General features: G+C 41.6%; 2 protein-coding genes across 8 annotated transcripts in view; one reads left to right on the plus strand and one right to left on the minus strand.

Annotated features, from left to right (window-relative positions):
- LOC106604369 (leucine-rich repeat transmembrane protein FLRT1) overlaps positions 1 to 12656 on the minus strand; it is a 32083-nt gene extending 19427 nt beyond the window's left edge. For 2 of the 3 annotated variants that reach the window (XM_014198928.3, XM_014198927.3), the window contains exon 1: positions 11781 to 12655. The gene's annotated coding sequence lies outside the window, so the exon portion shown is untranslated. Of the gene's footprint in view, positions 1 to 11780 lie in introns of all 3 variants that reach the window. The other variant, XM_014198929.3, reaches the window with a different exon arrangement.
- The window catches only part of macrod1 (mono-ADP ribosylhydrolase 1), a 114030-nt gene that overhangs the window by 54319 nt on the left and 38313 nt on the right, over positions 1 to 21398 (plus strand). For all 5 annotated transcript variants that reach the window (XM_014198901.3, XM_014198900.3, XM_045717676.2 and 2 more), the window contains 1 exon segment: positions 16808 to 16837. In XM_014198901.3, the coding sequence (XP_014054376.1) occupies positions 16808 to 16837 (30 nt within the window).

The raw sequence follows: 21398 nt of genomic DNA on the forward strand, positions 1-21398 counted from the left end.
ATCTCACCATCTCCCTGCCTAGAGATCTCTGTTCTGTCACTCTATTGTTTGTTATATTATTTTAGACTGGACCACTTGGCTATAAATGGACCAGCCCCTCCCTCTCCACTGATGCCATCAGGGCTTTGGGTCATTGAAGTTGTTTTCTGTACTACTGTTGTGCTACTCCCTTCCTCCCTAGACCTCTCCTCTTAAATATGATAGAGATAGAGACACACACACACACACACACACACACACACACACACAGAGACACCTTCCTCCCTAGACCTCTCCTCTTAAATATGAGAGAGAGAGACACACACACACACACACACACACACACACACACACACACACACACACACACACACAGAGACACACGCACACACAGAGACACACGCACACACAGAGACACACGCACACACAGAGACACACGCACACACAGAGACACACGCACACACAGAGACACACACACAGAGACACAGACACACACACACACACACACACACACACACACACACACACACACACACACACACACACACACACACACACACACAGAGACACCTTCCTCCCTAGACCTCTCCTCTTAAATATGATAGAGATAGAGAGCACACACACACACACACAGACACCTTCCTCCCTAGACCTCTCCTCTTAAATATGAGAGAGAGAGCACACACACACACACACACACACACACACACACACACACACACACACACACACACACACACACACACAGAGACACCTTCCTCCCTAGACCTCTCCTCTTAAATATGAGAGAGATAGACACACACACACACACACACACACACACACACACACACACACACACACACACACACACAGAGACACCTTCCTCCCTAGACCTCTCCTCTTAAATATGAGAGAGAGAGCACACACACACACACACACACACACACACACACACACACACACACACACACACACACACACACACACACACAGAGACACCTTCCTCCCTAGACCTCTCCTCTTAAATATGAGAGAGATAGACACACACACACACAGAGACACCTTCCTCCCTAGACCTCTCCTCTTAAATATGAGAGAGATAGAGACACACACACACAGAGACACACGCACACACAGAGACACACGCACACACAGAGACACACACACAGAGACACAGACACAGACACACACACACACACGCACACACAGAGACGCACACACAGAGACACAGACACACACGCACACACAGAGACACACGCACAGAGAGACACACACACACACAGAGAGACACACACAGACAGACAGAGACACACACACACAGAGACACACACACACAGAGAGACACACACACAGAGAGACACACACACAGACAGAGACACACACACACAGACAGAGACACACAGAGACGCACACACACAGAGACGCGCATCACACACACACACACACACAGACACAGAGACACAGACACACACACACACAGAGACACACACACACACACACACACAGAGAGACACACAGACGCACACACACACAGAGACGCACACACACAGAGACGCGCACACACACAGAGACGCGCTTACACACACAGAGACACGCACAGACACACACACACACACACACACACAGAGACATACACAGACCCACACACAGACACACACAGAGAGAGACCCACACACACACACACACAGAGAGACACACACACAGACGCACACACACAGAGACACACACACACACACACACACACAGGCACACACGCAGAGACACACACACACACACATACACACAGAGAGACCCAGCCCACCCGCCAGGGAGGAGTTCAACCATTGAGTTAGCCTGTACAGTGAAATGGATGAATAGGAAAGTGGGTACTATTAAATCATAATAATAGCCTAGATTCACTTTTTATTTAGCTTTCAGCTGTTTATCAGATATGACTTAAATACTAGGCTACGTGATACAATTGTAAAAACATGATAATTACTTAATAATAAATAATGAAAACACTTGAGTAAAAAGTAGCCACCCTTTGCCTTGATTACAGCTTTGCACACTTGGCATTCTGTCAACCAGCTATATGAGGTAGTCACCTGGAATGCTTTAATTAACAGGTGTGCCTTGTTAAGTTAATTGTGGAATTTCTTTCCTTCGTAATACATTTGAGTCAATCAGTTGTGTTGTGACAAGGTAGGGGTGGTATACAGAAGATAGCCCTATATGGTAAAAGACCAATTCCATATTATGTCAAGAACAGCTCAAATAAGCAAAGAGAAATGACAGTCCATCATTACTTTAAGACATGAAAGTCAGTCAATCCGGAAATTTCAAGAACTTTGAAAGTTTCTTGAAGTGCAGTCGCAAAAACCAACAAGCGCTATGATGAAACTGGCTCTCATGCGGACCGCCACAGGAAAGGAAGACCCAGAGTTTCCTCTGCTGCAGAGGACAAGTTCATTAGAGGTACCAGTCTCAGAAATTTCAGGCCAAATAAATGCTTCACAGAGTTTAATTAACAGACATCTCAGCATCAACTGTTCAGAGGAGACTGGGTGAATCAGGCCTTCATGGTCGAATTGCTGCAAAGATATCACTACTAAAAGACACCAATAAGAAGAAGAGACTTGCTTGGGGCAAGAAACACGAGCAATGAACATTAGACCGGTAGAAATCTGTCCTGGTCTGATGAGTCCAAATTTGAGATTTTTGGTTCCAACCGCCATGTCTTTGTGAGATGCAGAGTAGGTGAACCGATGATCTCCGCATGTGTTTCCCCCACTGTGAAGCATGGAGGAGGAGGTGTGATGGTGTGCTTTGCTGGTGACACTGATTTATTTATAATTCAAGGCACACTTAACCAGCATGGCTACCACAGCATTCTGCAGCGATATGCCATCACAGCTGGTTTGGGCTTAGCGGGACTATCATTAGTTATTCAACAGGACAATGACCCAACACACCTTCAGGCTGTGTAAGGTCTATTTGACCAAGAAGGAGAGTGATGGAGTGCTACATCAGATGACCTGGCCTCCACAATCACCCGACCTCAACCCAATTGAGATGGTTTGGGATGATTTGGACTGCAGAGTGAAGGAAAAGCAGCCAACAAGTGCTCAGCATATGTGGGACCTCCTTCAAGACTGTTGGAAAAGCATTCCAGGTGACACTGGTTGAGAGAATGCCAAGGGTGTACAAAACTGTCAAAGGCAAAGGTTGGCTCCTTTGAAGAATCTAAAATATATTTTGATTTCTTTAACACTTTTGTTTACTACATGATTCCATATGTGTTATTTCATAGTTTTGATGTCTTCACTATTATTCTACAATGTAGAAAATAGTAAAATAAAGAAAAACCCTTGAATGAGTAGGTGTGTCCAAACTTTTGACTAGTACTGTATATTGAAAGCAGGTGCTTCCACACAGGTGTGGTTCTTGAGTTAATTAAGCAATTAACATCCCATCATGCTTAGGGTCATGTATAAAATGCTGGGCAGGCCATTATTTTGACTGCCATGGCTGTGCCCCCATAGGATAACAATCCCCCATCCACAGGGCACGAGTAGTTACTGAATGGTTTGAAGAGCATGAAAACTATGTAAGCCATATGCCATGTCCGTCTCAGTCACCAGATCTCAACCAATATGTTTTTATACTGTATAGATCAGTGGTTCCCAAACTTTTTATAATCCTGTACCCCTTCAAACATTCAACCTCCAGCTGTACCCCCTCTAGCACCAGGGTCAGCGCACTCTCAAAATGTTGTTTTTTTGCCATCATTGTAAGCCTGCCACACACACACTATACAATACATTTATTAAACATAAGAATGAGTGTTAGTTTTTGTCACAACATGGCTCGTGGGAAGTGACAAAGAGCTCTTATAGGACCAGGGCACAAATAATATGATAATAATGATCAATTAGTTTGCTCTTTATTTAGCCATCTTACATATAAAACCTTATTTGTTCATGAAATGTGAATAACTCACCACAGGTTAATGAGAAGCGTGTGCTTGAAAGGATACACATACCTCTGCAATGTTGGGTTGTATTGGAGAGAGTCTCAGTCTTAAATCATTTTCCACACACAGTCTGTGCCTGTATTTAGTTTTCATGCTACTGAGGGCTGAGAATCCACTCTCACATAGGTACATGGTTGCAAAGGGCATCAGTGTCTTAACAGCACGTTTTGCCAAGGCAAGAAACTCTCAGCGCAGCCCAATCCAGAAATCTGGCAGTGGCTTCTGATTAAATAACATTTTCACAGAACTGCTTGTTGCAAGGGCATGAAAGGGATAACGAATCTGGTTTGTGTCGTCCGTTTGGGGAAAGTACCTGCGTAATTGCGAACCCAGCTCACTCAGGTGCTTCGCTATGTCACATTTAACATTGTCCGTAAGCTTGAGTTCATTTGCACACAAAACAAATCATACAATGATGAAAAGACCTGTGTGTTGTCCTTGTTAATGCAGACAGAGAAGAGCTCCAACTTCTTAATCATAGGCTCAATTTTGCCCCGCACATTGAATATAGTTGCGGAGAGTCCCTGTAATCCTAGATTCAGATCATTCAGGCGAGAAAAAACATCACCCAGATAGGCCCGTCGTGTGAGAAAGTCGTCATCATGCAAGCGGTCAGACAAGGGAAAATGATGGTCAGTAAAGAAGATTTTAAGCTCATCTCTCAATTCAAAACAACATGTCGATACTTTGTCCCTTGATAACCAGTGCACTTCTGTATGTTGTAAAAGTGTTACATGGTCGCTGCCCATATCATTGCGTAGTGCAGAAAATACATGAGAGACGTGACACTTAGCATTCAGGCCAAAGAGTTCAATCTTGGTTTCAACATACCAGAGAATCTGGTTTCTCCTGGTCTGAGTCCTATAAGTGTCTTTTGGCAAACTCCAAGTGGGCTGTCATGTTCCTTTTACTGAGGAGTGGCTTCCATCTGGCCACTCTACCATAAAAGCCTGATTGGTGAATTTACCACAGGTGGAATCCAATCAAGTTGTAGAAACATCTCAAGGATGATCAATGGAAACAGGATGCACCTGAGTTCAATTTAGAGTCTCATAGCAAAGGGTCTGAATACATATGTATTGTTTTTACAAATACCTGTTTTCGCTTTGTCATTATGTGGTATTGTGTGTAGACTGATGAGAACATTTTAATTGAATGAAGTTTAGAAAAAGGCTGCAATTTTATCAATGTGGAAAAAGTGAAGGGGTCTGAATACTTTCCGAATGCACTGCATTTCTCATATATAGGACAGACACTTCAGAACAAACTTCCTTTACATTTTTGTATCTGTTGTTCCATGCAGTGAATCTGTTATTCAATGTGTTTGTATGGGCTAATAGCAGTAATCTGTTATTCAATGTGTTTGTATGGGCTAATAGCAGTAATCTGTTATTCAATGTGTTTGTATGGGCTAATAGCAGTAATCTGTTATTCAATGTGTTTGTATGGGCTAATAGCAGTAATCTGTTATTCAATGTGTTTGTATGTGCTAATAGCAGTAATCTGTTATTCAATGTGTTTGTATGGGCTAATAGCAGTAATCTGTTATTCAATGTGTTTGTATGGGCTAATAGCAGTAATCTGTTATTCAATGTGTTTGTATGGGCTAATAGCAGTAATCTGTTATTCAATGTGTTTGTATGGGCTAATAGCAGTAATCTGTTATTCAATGTGTTTGTATGGGCTAATAGCAGTAATCTGTTATTCAATGTGTTTGTATGGGCTAATAGCAGTAATCTGTTATTCAATGTGTTTGTATGGGCTAATAGCAGTAATCTGTTATTCAATGTGTTTGTATGGGCTAATAGCAGTAATCTGTTATTCAATGTGTTTGTATGGGCTAATAGCAGTAAGGCCACAAATATTTTTTCATCCAATCATTGTTTTATATATTTTTTTGATATTTCAAGGGGTCTTAAAATTATAAATCAAATGACTAAGTGATCCTTAGTATGACCTTCTTAAAACAATTCCATATAGCTTAGTTGAATGGCCTCCCGGGGTTAGACAGGACTTAGATTCTGAAGGGTCTTAATGCGTACCTTTTCATTGTATTATGTGAGCTAAACATACAAAAAACATATATAAAAACATTTTATTTAAAGTAATATTTTTCGAAAGTATTAATGTTACTGTCCCCACTACAACAACAAATTACTTAAATACATGTATTTTGTCCTTGAAACATTTAAATTAAATACTGTAGAGTTCCATTCATTCCTGGTAGACTGCTTTTCTGAGGAGTGCCAATATTGCCGAACGGTGTCTTCAAAGCCTCTCATTGGCCAGTACATAGCATCAGCAACCCAGAGTTTATATACATCATTTACCTAAACCCAATTGAACACTTATGGGAGATTCTGGAGCAGCGCCTGAGACAGCATTTTCCACCATCTTCAACAACACCAAATTATGGAATTTCTTGTGGAAGAATGGTGTCGCATCCCAGACACGTAGAATCTATGCCACGGTGCATTGAAGCTGTTCTGGCTCGTGGTGGACCAACGCCCTATTAAGACACTTTATGTTGGTGTTTCCTTTATTTGGGCAGTTACCTGTACATTTTGGTTTATTTGGGATTCCTTACAACAAGCACCATTGTGTATTATTTTGGTACCAGGTAGTAATGGAATTGTTAGGAGTGTTGAATTATTTTGAAGGAAGTACCGTTGTTGCATCATTGAAATATCAGGTAAACAAACACTAACTACACTGTTTGTTAACTTAAGCTCTCATAGAGTTTTGTTCACACGCAATGGCAACACATTTTTTAAAATTGTTTTTCCGTTAAAATGATTAAAAAATAATAATAAATCCACTCAATTCACAATGTAGAATAATGGTCCTATGAAGTTCTATGTACCGCTACCCTTTACAGACAGAACACAGCTACAGTAACATGTCAATAGTACAGATCCCTTATGTCGAGATCACAAATGATTTATCTCATGATCACTACATAACCAGAGTTGTTTTGTCGAGATCACAAGATAATCAAAAGTACCACGTATTACCCATTCATTTGTAGAGATGCGCGATAAACACCTCATCAATGAGCCCTGTGGCTGCATTGATCAAAATGCTCTCGTGGGGCATTTAAGCCTTGAACAATACCTGACAGGCAGCACTGTCTCCCAGGCTGAATGCCGCCTCCAAGTCCACAGCCAATGACATACAAGGAACTTTTAGCTTTCTAACCTTCTAACCTATAAACTGATAAAGAGCTCCAAAACATGAAATGTACCATCCCTTAGTGTAGCAATCAATAAAAACGTATGCGCTGATCCACCGGGGGCTCTGCTGCCTCAGCCGTACTGTCAATCTGTCATCAATACGTCCACACTCCTCCAAAACAACAACACTCGTCTTGATCATGATAAATAAGTTGTGATCTCAACATAATGAAGGATTTATTTTATTAATATGTCCTTTCTGGACTTCCGAACAATAGCAACAATTGATAACTTTTCAGACAATTAAAAGAGTGACGCATCAAGAGTCTGTGGGTGTGTTCGTAAATTCAATCTGGAGGTCATGAGTGCGATCAGAGTAAGCTCTGGGCGTTCATAAATTCATAGCATTGTCAGATTGTCCATTTGTAAATTCCGAGTGTTTCGCTCTCAGAGCGCTCACTGGACGCTCTGGCCGAGGAGTAGGGTTGATCCGAGCGTTCTGACCTCACAACGGCAGTCAAGCACTCAAGCTAACTGGCTAACGTTGGCTAGCTTGCTAGCTACTTCCAGACAAATGAGAGAACACCCCACTCTGACCATTTTACTCCCCCTGGCAGAGCTGGTTAGGCTGTTTTCATGTTATCCAGAGCGTTGTTGACTGTAACTGTGCTGCTGGCAACAATTTAATTACCCTTTTTTGCCGACGTTTACCGACACCGGCCATATTCAACGGGTGTTGAGCGTTCGTAAATTCATCAGTTATTCTGCGCTCTGGCACACTCAGACGAGAGTGCTCTGAAATTGGAGTAGATAACCAGAGTGAATTTACAAACGCACCTTGTATCTTTTCAGACAGTAGAATTCTGCTCCGACTTATAATGTTCTATTGTTTTCCTGACAACAATAAAGGTTGCTGATTGATGTACTGCTGTGTTGTTAAGGCTGTTTTTTATGGAAGGATAGCTAGATGTACTTTATTTCTACTAAATGTCTTGCTAAATCACAGTATTTACAGAAGTTTAAAGTACCTTTTTAGGAGAGAGTGGTCTGCGTGCAGGCAGCAGGCTGAGCAGAGCAGCTCAAGATGATTTGATTGACAGTTTTGGTCGTGTAGTGATGGAAATGAGTCCTGCTTCAGAAGCAGCATTACTTTACAGGTAAAAAGCCATAGTGTAGCCTACCCTAACAGACGAGGTGACACATTATTATATCTGAAAAGGATCATTGATACATTTCAGAATATGTGACAAAAACACCCCTACCCACTCAGCAACGAAGAGTACCCCGGTCGCAAGACTGGTCCAAAGATACACGACATCAGTCCCATAAATAAACTAGGATATTCTACAAGCAACAGACCGAAGACTGAACACACACTGGCATCATTAGCGAGGGAGAGTGAGGGGCAGGCAGAACCGTGCTCATATGTCTTGCTAATCTGCATCTTGCCATGTCTTGTCTTGCATGCCTCACAAATTCACCGAAGTAGCCTAAGGTTTGCATCTTCCTCTCTGGTTTTATTTAAAATACACCACTTTCCCCAGGCCACTATAGCCTATCGTCTAGTCAGGCTATAACACGGATAACTGTTTTGTGGTAACTGCACATTGATTTTAATTATGTGTGGATAACATCGTTAGGGAATTTTCCTAACGTTAAGAATCACAACTTAGTTTAAACGTTTAAACGTTCACACCCATAACACTCGCACACAGTCACACAGACCGACACACACTCGCACAGACCGACACAAACACAGTGAATATGTTTTGCATAAATCGGTTGCGTATTCCAAGCTGAAGGCTCCTTTTAAACTGAGTAGAATAATTATCCCAGTCAGATTCTCATCCCCATACTGTATACACACACTCACACACACACACACTCACATACACACACGCACACACACACTCACATACATACATACACACACACACACACTCACATACATACACACACACACACACACATACTCACATACATACACACACACACACACACACACATACACACTCACATACACACACACTCACACACACACACACACACACACACACACACACACATACACACACACACACACTCACATACATACACACACACACACACTCACATACATACACACACACACACACACACACACACACACACACACACACATACTCACATACATACACACACTCACACACACACACACACACACACACACACACACACACACACACTCACATACACATACACACACACACACACACTCACATACATACACACACACACACACACACACACACACACACACACACATACTCACACACACACACACACACACATACTCACATACATACACACACACACACACACACACACACACACACACACACACACTCACACACACACACACACACACATACTCACATACATTCACACACACACACACACACACATACTCACATACATACACACACACACACACACACACACACACACATACACACACACACACACACACACACACACACACACACACTCACATACATACATACACACACACTACACACACACACACACACACACACACACACACACACACACACACACACACATATACACATACATATACACACACACACACATACATATACACACACACACACACTCACATACATATACACACACACTCACATACATATACACACACACACACACACACACACACACACACACACACGCTCACATACATACATACATATACACACACACACACACACAGCTTCATCTCCCTGTCATACACGTAGCAAGCATGATCACAGTCCACTGTATAAATGATCACATGATCACAGTCCACTGTATAAATGATCACATGATCACAGTCCACTGTATAAATGATCACATGATCACAGTCCACTGTATAAATGATCACATGATCACAGTCCACTGTATAAATGATCACATGATCACAGTCCACTGTATAAATGCAGCCTATTTGATGCAGCTCAAATAATTTCTCTCTTCGTGTCTTTCTCTCTCTCGCTCTCTCTCTTTCCTCGCTATCTCTGAATGATGCAGAGCCTGAGAATAAACAGGCAATTTAAGTGCTGGACACCACTGCTCATACACACACACGACTCACTCCAGAGGCCCACATATTTAACAATACGCACACCTCACTCACCCCTCCCAAGGCCCACACACACCCACACCTCATCAGAGAGACACACATAAACGTTCAGAGCGGATATGGTGAGGCAGTAAAGGTTACAGTCTGTATTCTGTTGAAATAAATTCAGTCCCTGAACACGTGGCTCCTACTGCAGCAGCGTGGGTCGAGTGTATTGTGATATTGTAGTCCTGCGCCAATAACTAGGGCTGCAAAACACTGCTCTTTAATGCCATAATCCACTATTATGTAATGCGCGTGTGTGTGTGTGTGTGTGTGTGTGTGTGTGTGTGTGTGTGTGTGTGTGTGTGTGTGTGTGTACTCAGATAGACCATGAAATTCCCCTCACTGTAATGCATCCCTCTAATATCTTCATTTAGACTGTAATCTCGGTCATCTCCAGAATGGATCCTAGAGGTTTTAAATAGACCCCGACACAAAGGTTTCCTTGCTTTTGTTTTTATACATAGTTTATACATCAGCCAACGTTGTGTAAAATGAGACCAAGTTAGAAATTCAGAGGTCAAATCATACTGCATGGTATCACCATGATGATATTGTGTATTTTGAATTGTTTGATTTTGACTGAATTCTGTAACTGAATTGAAGTTCAAATCACAGTTCTCTGAAATGACTGGACCAGTATATCCTAAATTACTCAAGTAAATTCCTGGGACTGGAACTTGGTTTTACAATGTTCTTTGTTGTATATTCTGGGCGTTCTCCTCATCAGGTTGCTCTCTCCATCTCTCTGTCTTTAATCTGATGTTCTGTAATGTTTACGCACAGAGAATCTCCTTCTAATCTCAATATGGCCCTATTTGCTCTGTAATAATCCTGTGTGTGTGTGTGTGTGTGTGTGTGTGTGTGTGTGTGTGTGTGTGTGTGTGTGTGTGTGTGTGTGTGTGTGTGTGTGTGTGTGTGTGTGTGTGTGTGTGTGTGTGTGTGTGTGTGTGTGTGTGTGTGTGTGTGTGCATGCGTAACGCATATTGTTGTTATTAATTCATGCCCAGTGAAACTGTAAGACAACTTCTCTCTATGCTCTCTAAACCCCGTTGTGTTTGAATGCTTAAATCAGTTCTGATTATGTCATATTTTGTTTGCTATTGTGCTTGAGATGCTGTGCTGCACAATAGGTTGCATTTGTGTAAACAACTAAGTGTGTGTTTGTGTGAAAACACACACACAAAAAAACTTTAAATCGTATGCCGACCTGTAGTCCTTTGTGCTTGGCCTGAGTAGTATACACACACACACATTCAGAGTGACACACACACACACGGGCTTAATTGTTTATCCAAACAATAGGAAACAATATGCACGACACAAATACTAAGCGTGTAAGAGTGCCCTTTCTGTCCTATCCCCCCTCTTATAAACCTGTTGTATTCAGATATCATCTATCCTAAAATGAACCATTTCAAATCTAATTTGAAGCTGTTTTAATGTACTTTAGCATATAGAATGATACTACCTTTTTTTCAGTCCTTTTTTTATTCTAGTCTTCCTTCGCCGATCTCCAGGCAGGCTTGTCGAGTCGATCGCTTTCGGTCTCTCTCTCTTCTATGTACAGCGGTTAAAAACTGCCTCCAAAATGCTTAATCGCTGTGGAAACCGTCTTCGCACGGCTGTTACATCTCCATCCCAGTGTGTCGCTCTCTGTGTGTGTGTGTGTGTGAGGGAAAGAGTCACTAACCTATTAAATAAGCGTTGCGCTCCGTTTCCCTAGCTCCCTGCGTCGCTTTGTTTGAGAGCTCGGTGTCTGTGCCTTATAATAGAAGTGCACTGTAGCCTATAACTTCACCCTGAACTAATGTTTAACTAGGTGTCACATCTGTTAAAACATTTGCTTTAGTGCGTCTGTGGTTACGCATTTTAACTAACCTTTCCATACAGCCTTATGGATCTACAGGCTATATAATGTCATTGTCTCTTTCTTAATCCGTTTCGTAAAGGGCGCCAGGTGTTACCAAGAGCGGGTGCTGTGATCCCTGCGCGCCTGAATCTCACGGTCTTCTGTCTGTTCAGCTCTGTTACCGAGTTCAGCAGACTAGCCTTGCCATGAAAACCAGAAAGTATTTCAAGTCCACCATGGGCAACACAACCAACTGTTTTTATATTGTCCTTTTAAATTCAGTTAATCATTCAGTTTGACCCACATCCGTTTGCGTTGTGCAGTGGTGGAAAAAGTACTACATTTTCATACTTGAGTGAAAGTAAAGATACCATAATAGAAAATGAAAGTGAAAGTCATCCAGTAAAATCCTACTTTAGTAAAAGTATTTGGTTTTAAATATACTTAAGTGTCAAAAGTATAAATCATTTTACATTCCTTATATAAAGCAAACCAGAGGGCACAATTGTTTTCGTTTTAATTTACAGATAGCCAGGGGCAGACCGCAACACTCAGACATCATTTACAGATAGCCAGGGGCAGACCGCAACACTCAGACATCATTTACAAACGAACTATTTGTGTTTAGTGAGTCCACTAGATCAGAGGCAGTAGGGATGACCAGGGATGTTCTCTTGATAAGTGCATGAATTAGACAATTTCCTGTCCTGCTAAGCATTCAAAATGTAACAAGTACTTTTGGGTGTCAGGGAAAATGTATGGAGTAAAAAGTACATCATTTCCTTTAGGAATGTAGTGATGTAAAAAAATAAAAATAGTAAAGTACAGATACCAAAAAAAACTACTTAAGTAGTACTTTAAAGTATTTTTTACTTAAATACCTTACACCTCTGGCTTTGTGCATAAATTACACTGTGCATGAAATAACTCAAACCCTTTTGTCAGAAAAATATGCTTTAGTATTTCCCTGAAAAGAGAGAGAGCCTTGGTTTATTCTACTAGATAAGTGGTTCTTGGGGCTACAACAGGCCTGTGACTTTTCAGCTGTATATGTTCACAGAGTCAGAAGGTTGTTATTAGGACACTGTAGAGCAGTCTCTAATTACGATTCTCCTGTTTTTGTCCAAGGAAAGTACAATAAAATGTACAAAATCCAATCAACGAGAGGTGAAAGGGCAGAGAGAACAACATACAAACATGTTGCTCGCGGAATAAAAGAGAGGAGAGGGAGGAGATGAGCTGATGGATTATAGAGCAATGTATCTTTTGTTTACATTGTACAGATCTGTTGTTTTTATCAGCAGCAACATCATAAGAATAATCCTCCTCAGCATCACTGTTCAGTTATGAAACCAAGACAGGATTCAGTCTTACAGTATATTCTGAGCGTCCCTAAATACACCACAACAGTAGAAAAACACACAGCTTCTCCACACACACACACACACACACACACACACACACACACACACACACACACACACACACACACAAACAGCCCTAACACACTGGCACCTTAATTGGGGAGAATGGGTTCGTGGTAATGGCTGGAGCAGTATTAAATACATCAAACATGGTTTGATGCCATTCCATTAACTCCATCCCAGCCATTATTTTGAGCCGTCCTCCCCTCAGCAGCCTCCACTGATTCTCACTCTCTCATTGTCAGTCACAGAAAGATTTTCTTTCCATCTTTTCTTTCAATTGATATATTTTCACCCTTGCTCTGTCCATCCTTTCAGTGCTGAAAGCAAAGTCTGGTACACATCACCTATTCCCCTCCATTCCGTGCCCTTTCTCTCTCTCTGTCTGTGTCTGGGTGTTTCTCTGTGTGTTTCTCTGTGTGTGTCTGTCCAGTCATAATTTAATGACTTCCCTTTCCAGGAGAAGGTAGGCTACGCTCCATCTTTTTAGTTTATGTTCACAGAAATGTAGTGCTGCTCCTTCTCTCTCTCTCTCTCTCTCTCTCTCTCTCTCTCTCTCTCTCTCATTCTCAGTGCCGCCAGTGTCACCTCCATCTAAAAAAAATAAACAGTACTACTTATCAGCAGATACTTTCTTTTAATCTGGAATCCTTAATTGAACAATAACAAAGCGATCACCCTGCCTCTGTTGCGGTGAAAACCTGAGGATGGGCCTGGAGAAATGTAACCACTCTCAAATTCATAGACAGCTATAGATGCAAGGACTGGCCATCCATGATATCACAATCATAGTTTAAGTCTATATAGTGTTTATTTACAAACATTGGAGTAAAACAAGGTTATTTTTGTGGTTCTGATGGGGTATTACAGTTGAACTAAGCTCATGAGGCATTTATAAGTTACATTCTTCAAGAATCAATGGGTACATATCATTTATAAGTCCATAAATTGATGTAGCAACTAAGGATTCTAGCTTTAACTGTAACATGTATCGAGTTTATCATAATTTACAGATGTAGGATCTTAATTTGGTCACCCTGTTGCAGGAGACATTTTGTGCAATGCAGGATATTTAAAACTTACAGTGTATTTGAGGTTTAAAAAGGCTTCTGAAGTTTGTAACATGCCATTTGAAATTTCAGACATGATTTACCCTTACGAAAAATGTATCAACCCCTTCAAAAATGTCCATGAATATAATCCTCATAATAATTCACATTTCCTATTCCCCTCTTGCTGCTTCTATCTCAAGGCCATCAGACTGTTAAACAGCCATCACTAACACAGAGAGGCTGCTGCCTACATACAGACTTGAAATCATTGGCCACTTTAATAAATGGATCACTAGTCACTTTAATAATGTTTACATATCTTGCATTATTCATCGCATATGTATATGTTGTATTTTATACCATCTATTGCACTTTGCCTATGCCGCTCGGCCATTGTTCATCATTCATGTATATATTCTTATTCCATTACTTAGATTTGTGTGTATTAGGTAGTTGTTGTGGAATTGTTAGATTACTTGTTAGATATTGCTGCACTGTTGAAGCACAAGCATTTCACGACACTCGCAATAACGTCTGCTAACCATGTGTATGTGACCAACAAAATTTGATTTGATTTGCAGGATTATTTTTCTTCGGTAGCAAACTGGCTCAAATTAAGATCCTACATCTGTACAACACTTGGAAAAAGTCTAATTTACAGCGATATACAGTATATTAGGATTTATATTCACAGTTTCTCTCTTTCACTCACTCACTCACTCACTCACTCACTCACTCACTCACTCACTCACTCACTCACTCACTCACTCACACCTCTTTCTCTGGGGTGAAGGATACATAGGGGTTTAAACAGATGTTAAACCTCTCTCCCTGGGGTAACAGCGGTACACCCCTCTGTCTGTCTCCCCAGTCTCTCGCCCTCACACACTATCTCTCTTTATCTCTCTGCCCATCCTCCTGTCTCACTTTCTTCTCTCTCTCCTCACACGTTCATCCTTTAACTGACAGAAGTGGGAGAGGCACCTCCACAGGCTAAGTACTTATTTTACCTCTTTCTGACACCATCTCTCTCTCCACCCCTCTCTATCTCTCTCTCCCTCTCGCGCTCTTTCCACCCATCTCTCTCTCTCTCTCTCGCTCTCTCCACCCCTCTCTATCCCGCTTTCTCGCTCTTTCCACCTCTCTATACCTCTTTCTCGCTCTTTCTACCCTCTCTCTCTCTCTCTCTCTCTCTCTCTCTCTCTCTCTCTCTCTAATTAACTAGGTTTTAGTAACAAACCTTTGGGCTTTGGAGTTTCCATGGTTACACCAACATCCAATCTAGTCGGGCCACGTCGGGGGGGGGGGGGGGGGGGGGGGTGTGTGTGTGTGTGTGTGTGGTGTGTGTGTGTGTGTGTGTGTGTGTGTGTGTGTGCCCATGTGTGAGATATAGTGTGTGTGTGTGTGTGTGGTTGTGCATGCACATGGACATGTTTTGGCTGTGCATGCCCTGGGCTCTGTTTTTAATGCTTTTGTCTTCCAGAGGGACAGACAGATGTTGCCATTCTGCTGCCGCCTCTCGCTCCTCTCCTCTTGCTCCTCTTTTCTCCTCTCGGCCGCTCCTCTCCTCTCACTCCTCTCCTCTCTGAGACCTTATGAATAGAGGCTCCTTGATAGGCAGGATGCTGTCTGTCACAAATATCAATGTCTAAAATCTACCTCTCTCTCTTTTTCTCTCTCCTCTCCTCTGTATTTCCCTGTGTGAATGGTTAGCTGTCCAGAAGAGTTACCCACTGAACCAGTGTACAGTGCTGCATCTGGCTAGCTAGTGTGGTGCTTTGGTGTCCTCATATCGACCAGCCTGTCAGGTTAAAAGTTGCTCTGTATTGGATCATGACTCCTGGTGGCAGGGCAGGAACCGAAATAACTGCATTTTATTCCAGCCCGCCTTCAAATCAATTGGGTGATGAAGGCTGATGATGGAGCTTGTGACATCCCTGAGGTCAAAGGTCATAAGTCAGAGGCAGCGCTGATGACAAAATGGACCAATCCCAGAGCTATATATCTATGTCTATATATATATATATATGGCTCAGCCATACCGCTGTTTATTTCCAGGAAGGTAGGAATAAGACCTTGGTGGGCTATACAATCCTGCCAGCCAGAAGGTATATTTGCATTATAAAGAATGTTTTCTCATGATGTTTCTCTTCTCTGTTTTATCTTTCAGCCAACAAGACCCTGTTGGGGGGAGGAGGAGGTGAGTCCTTCTGTTGCTCTTTACTCTTTTATTTCTGTTCCCTTGTTCCTGGAGAGAAAGAATACAGACCGCTGTGTGTGTGTGTGTTAGACCTGGGATAACTATAGTTTTAACTATGCTTCATCGAAAGTAAAATAGAAATTGGAGTTTACTTACTTTGGAAGTGACTACAACTATTTGTAGTCAAATCCCAAAAACAGATCCCAAAAAATGACAACTTTCTAAAACGATTTGAATACAGATCTGAGAAAGCAACTACTTTCCAAAAATATTTCAATACAGATCTCAGGAAGTGACTACTTTTCAGAAACGATTGGATTGGCTGCCTTCAACTAATGGCAGGGCTGTATCTGGAACTGCATGTTGATGATAACAATAGAATGAATAGAGCATAAACAATCTTCTATACTATTCCAGTCTATATGACAGTCATATTTGATCTACACAATACATTTCTATCTGAACATTCTGTAAATGTCCATTCTGAATGTCCATTGCCCCAGGTGTACAGTGAGGGGAAAAAGTATTTTATCCCCTGCTGATTTTGTACGTTTGCCCACTGACAAAGAAATGATCAGTCTATAATTTTAATGGTAGGTTTATTTGAACAGTGAGAGACAGAATAACAACAAAAAAATCCAGAAAAACGCATGTCAAAAATGTTATGAATTGATTTGCATTTTAATGAGGGAAATAAGTATTTGACCCCCTCTCAATCAGAAAGATTTCTGGCTCCCAGGTGTCTATTATACAGGTAACGAGCTGAGATTAGGAGCACACTCTTAAAGGGAGTGCTCCTAATCTCAGTTTGTTACCTGTATAAAAGACACCTGTCCACAGAAGCAATCAATCAGATTCCAAACTCTCCACCATGGCCAAGACCAAAGAGCTCTCCAAGGATGTCAGGGACAAGATTGTAGACCTACACAAGGCTGGAATGGGCTACAAGACTATCGCCAAGCAGCTTGGTGGGAAGGTGACAACAGTTGGTGCGATTATTCGCAAATGGAAGAAACACAAAAGAACTGTCAATCTCCCTCTGCCTGGGGCTCCATGCAAGATCTCACCTCGTGGAGTTGCAATGATCATGAGAACAGTGAGGAATCAGCCCAGAACTACACGGGAGGATCTTGTCAATGATCTCAAGGCAGCTGGGACCATAGTCACCAAGAAAACAATTGGTAATACACTACGCCATGAAGGACTGAAATCCTGCAGCCCCCGCAAGGTCCCCCTGCTCAAGAAAGCACTTATACATGCCCGTCTGAAGTTTGCCAATGAACATCTGAATGATTCAGAGGACAACTGGGTGAAGTGTTGTGGTCAGATGAGACCAAAATGGAGCTCTTTGGCATCAATTCAACTCGCCGTGTTTGGAGGAGGAGGAATGCTGCCTATGACCCCAAGTACACCATCTCCACCGTCAAACATGGAGGTGGAAACATTATGCTTTGGGGGTGTTTTTCTGCTAAGGGGACAGGACAACTTCACCGCATCAAAGGGACGATGGACAGGGCCATGTACCGTCAAATCTTGGGTGAGAACCTCCTTCCCTCAGCCAGGGCATTGAAATGGGTCGTGGATGGGTATTCCAGCATGACAATGACCCAAAACACACGGCCAAGGCAACAAAGGAGTGGCTCAAGAAGAAGCACATTAAGGTCCTGGAGTGGCCTAGCCAGTCTCCAGACCTTAATCCCATAGAAAATCTGTGGAGGGAGCTGAAGGTTCGAGTTGCCAAACGTCAGCCTCGAAACCTTAATGTTTTTGAAAAGATCTGCAAAGAGGAGTGGGACAAAATCCGTCCTGAGATGTGTGCAAACCTGGTGGCCAACTACAAGAAACGTCTGACCTCTGTGATTGCCAACAAGGGTTTTGCCACCAAGTACTAAGTCATGTTTTGCAGAGGGGTCAAATACTTATTTCCCTCATTAAAATGCAAATCAATTTATAACATTTTTGACATGCGTTTTTTTCTGGATTTTTTTGTTGTTATTCTGTCTCACTGTTCAAATAAACCTACCATTAAAATGATAGACTGATCATTTCTTTGTCAGTGGGAAAACGTACAAAATCAGCAGGGGATCAAATACTTTTTTCCCTCCCTGTACATAATCAAACCAATTAACCAATATTATGTTGTACAGATAAGTATAAATACGTTTTGACTCTCAACAACCGTATGACTCTTTCAACATGCCAATGAAAAGGTTGAAAGCTGCAATTCATTTAATTGTACCCGAAAATACTGCAGAGAAATTCTAAGCCATTTGCGAACATTGCAAATAGCAAGTTGGATGCTTAGCAGAAACAACTCTGAACCTCTTTGTCCATCTGAGGGGAAGTATTCTTGTTTCAAACACACACTATAACATCTTTAAAGGGATAGTTTACTCAGAATACAAACTAACATGATTTTCCACCTACCTTGGCTGTAGTTGATTCAAGTTTTGGGATATTTAATTTCCTTTCTACACTTAATAGACATATTTTGTTACTGTTAGCATTCTCAGTAACACTTAACATTAAACTGTTCTTGTTCCTGTGCAATATAATTGTAGTTACTTTTGGAACATTTTGTTAGCATGTTACATAATTCTTTGATAATTGCATTTTAATTGCATAGCAATGCGCTGAGTTTTTGTAGCTACTGTACACAAGGAATAGTGACTGTTTCCTTATTCCACTTATGTAATAACTCCATTATTATGCAACTATAAACCAACGTCCTATGTAACAATAATGTTGCTATTGTAATAATCACTAAGTTACTACACATGTATAAGAACTGGATGTCAAGTGTTACTGCATTACCTTATGTCACTCATTATGAAAATCATTTGTTAGTCATTTTGAAGCTGCAAAAGTGGTTTACTTTAATGTTGGGGTGATTCAATGTCCCTCATGTATTTAATTCTATCTATAGGCTATATTAAGATTCATATCTGAGAGCCTGCCAAACCATGTGCTAATGGTCATATATTTAGACTAATTCAACTAACTGTTGTAGTTTTTGGTTCTTCATCAAATATTTGGCAGCCATATACAGTTGAAGTCAGAAGTTTACATACACCTTAGCCAAATACATTTAAACTCCGTTTTTCACAATTCCAAGTAAAAATTCCATGTTTTACGTCAGTTAGGATCACCACAAAATTTTAAGAATGTGAAATGTCAGAATGATGGTAGAGAGAATGATTGATTTATTTCAGCTTTTATTTCTTTCATCACATTCCCAGTGGGTCAGAAGTTTACATACACTCAATTAGTATTTGGTAGCATTGCCTTTAAATTGTTTAACTTGGGGCAAACGTTTCGGTTAGACTTCCACAAGCTTCCCACAAGAAGTTGGGTGAATTTTGGCCCATTCCTCCTGGCAGAGCTGGTGTAACTGAGTCAGGTTTGTAGGCCTCCTTGCTCGCACACACTTTTTCAGTTCTGCCCACAAATTTTCTATGGGATTGAGGTCAGGGCTTTGTGATGGCCACTCCAATACCTTGACTTTGTTGTCCTTAAGCCATTTTGCCACAACTTTGGAAGTATGCTTGGGGTCATTGTCCATTTGGAAGACCCATTTGCGACCAAGCTTTAACTTCCTGACTGATGTCTTGAGATGTTGCTTCAATATTTCCACATAATTTTCCAACCTCATGATGCCATCTATTTTGTGAAGTGCACCAGTCCCTCCTGCAGCAAGCACCCCCACAACATGATGCTGCCACCCCTGTGCTTCACGGTTGGGATGGTGTTCTTCGGCTTGCAACCCTCTCCCTTTTTCCTCCAAACATAACAATGGTCATTATGGCCAAACAGTTCTATTTTTGTTTCATCAGACCAGAGGACATTTCTCCAAAAAGTATGATCTTTGTCCCCATGTGCAGTTGCAAACTGTAGTCTGGCTTTTTCTATGGCGGTTTTGGAGCAGTGGCTTCTTCCTTGCTGAGCAGACTTTCAGGTTATGTCGATATAGGACTCGTTTTACTGTGGATATAGATACTTTTGTACCTGTTTCCTCCAGCATCTTCACAAGGTCCTTTGCTGTTGTTCTGAGATTGATTTGCACTTTTCGCACCAAAGTATGTTCATCTCTAGGAGACAGAACGCGTCTCCTTCCTGAGCGGTATGACGGCTGCGTGGTCCCATGGTGTTTATACTTGTGTACTATTGTTTGTACAGATGAACATGGTACCTTCAGGCGTTTGGAAATTGCCCCCAAGGATGAACTAGACTTGTGGAGGTCTACAATTTTATTTCTGAGGTCTTGGCTGATTTCTTTTGATTTTCCCATGATGTCAAGCAAAGAGGCACTAAGTTTGAAGGTAGGCCTTGAAATACATCCACAGGTACACCTCCAATTGACTCAAATTATGTCAATTAGCCTATCATAAGCTTCTAAAGTCGTGACATCATTTTCTGGAATTTTCCAAGCATGCTTCGCCGTAGTAATGGTAACAGATTTCCTCCAGATGTGATGCTTGACATTCAGGCCAAAGAGTTCAATCTTGGTTTCATCAGAACAGAGAATCTTGTTTCTCACGGTCTGAGAGTCCTTTAGGTGCCT

The sequence above is a fragment of the Salmo salar genome, chromosome 05, assembly GCF_965601325.2.
Source record: "Salmo salar chromosome 05, fSalSal1, whole genome shotgun sequence".
Taxonomy (NCBI): domain Eukaryota; kingdom Metazoa; phylum Chordata; class Actinopteri; order Salmoniformes; family Salmonidae; genus Salmo; species Salmo salar.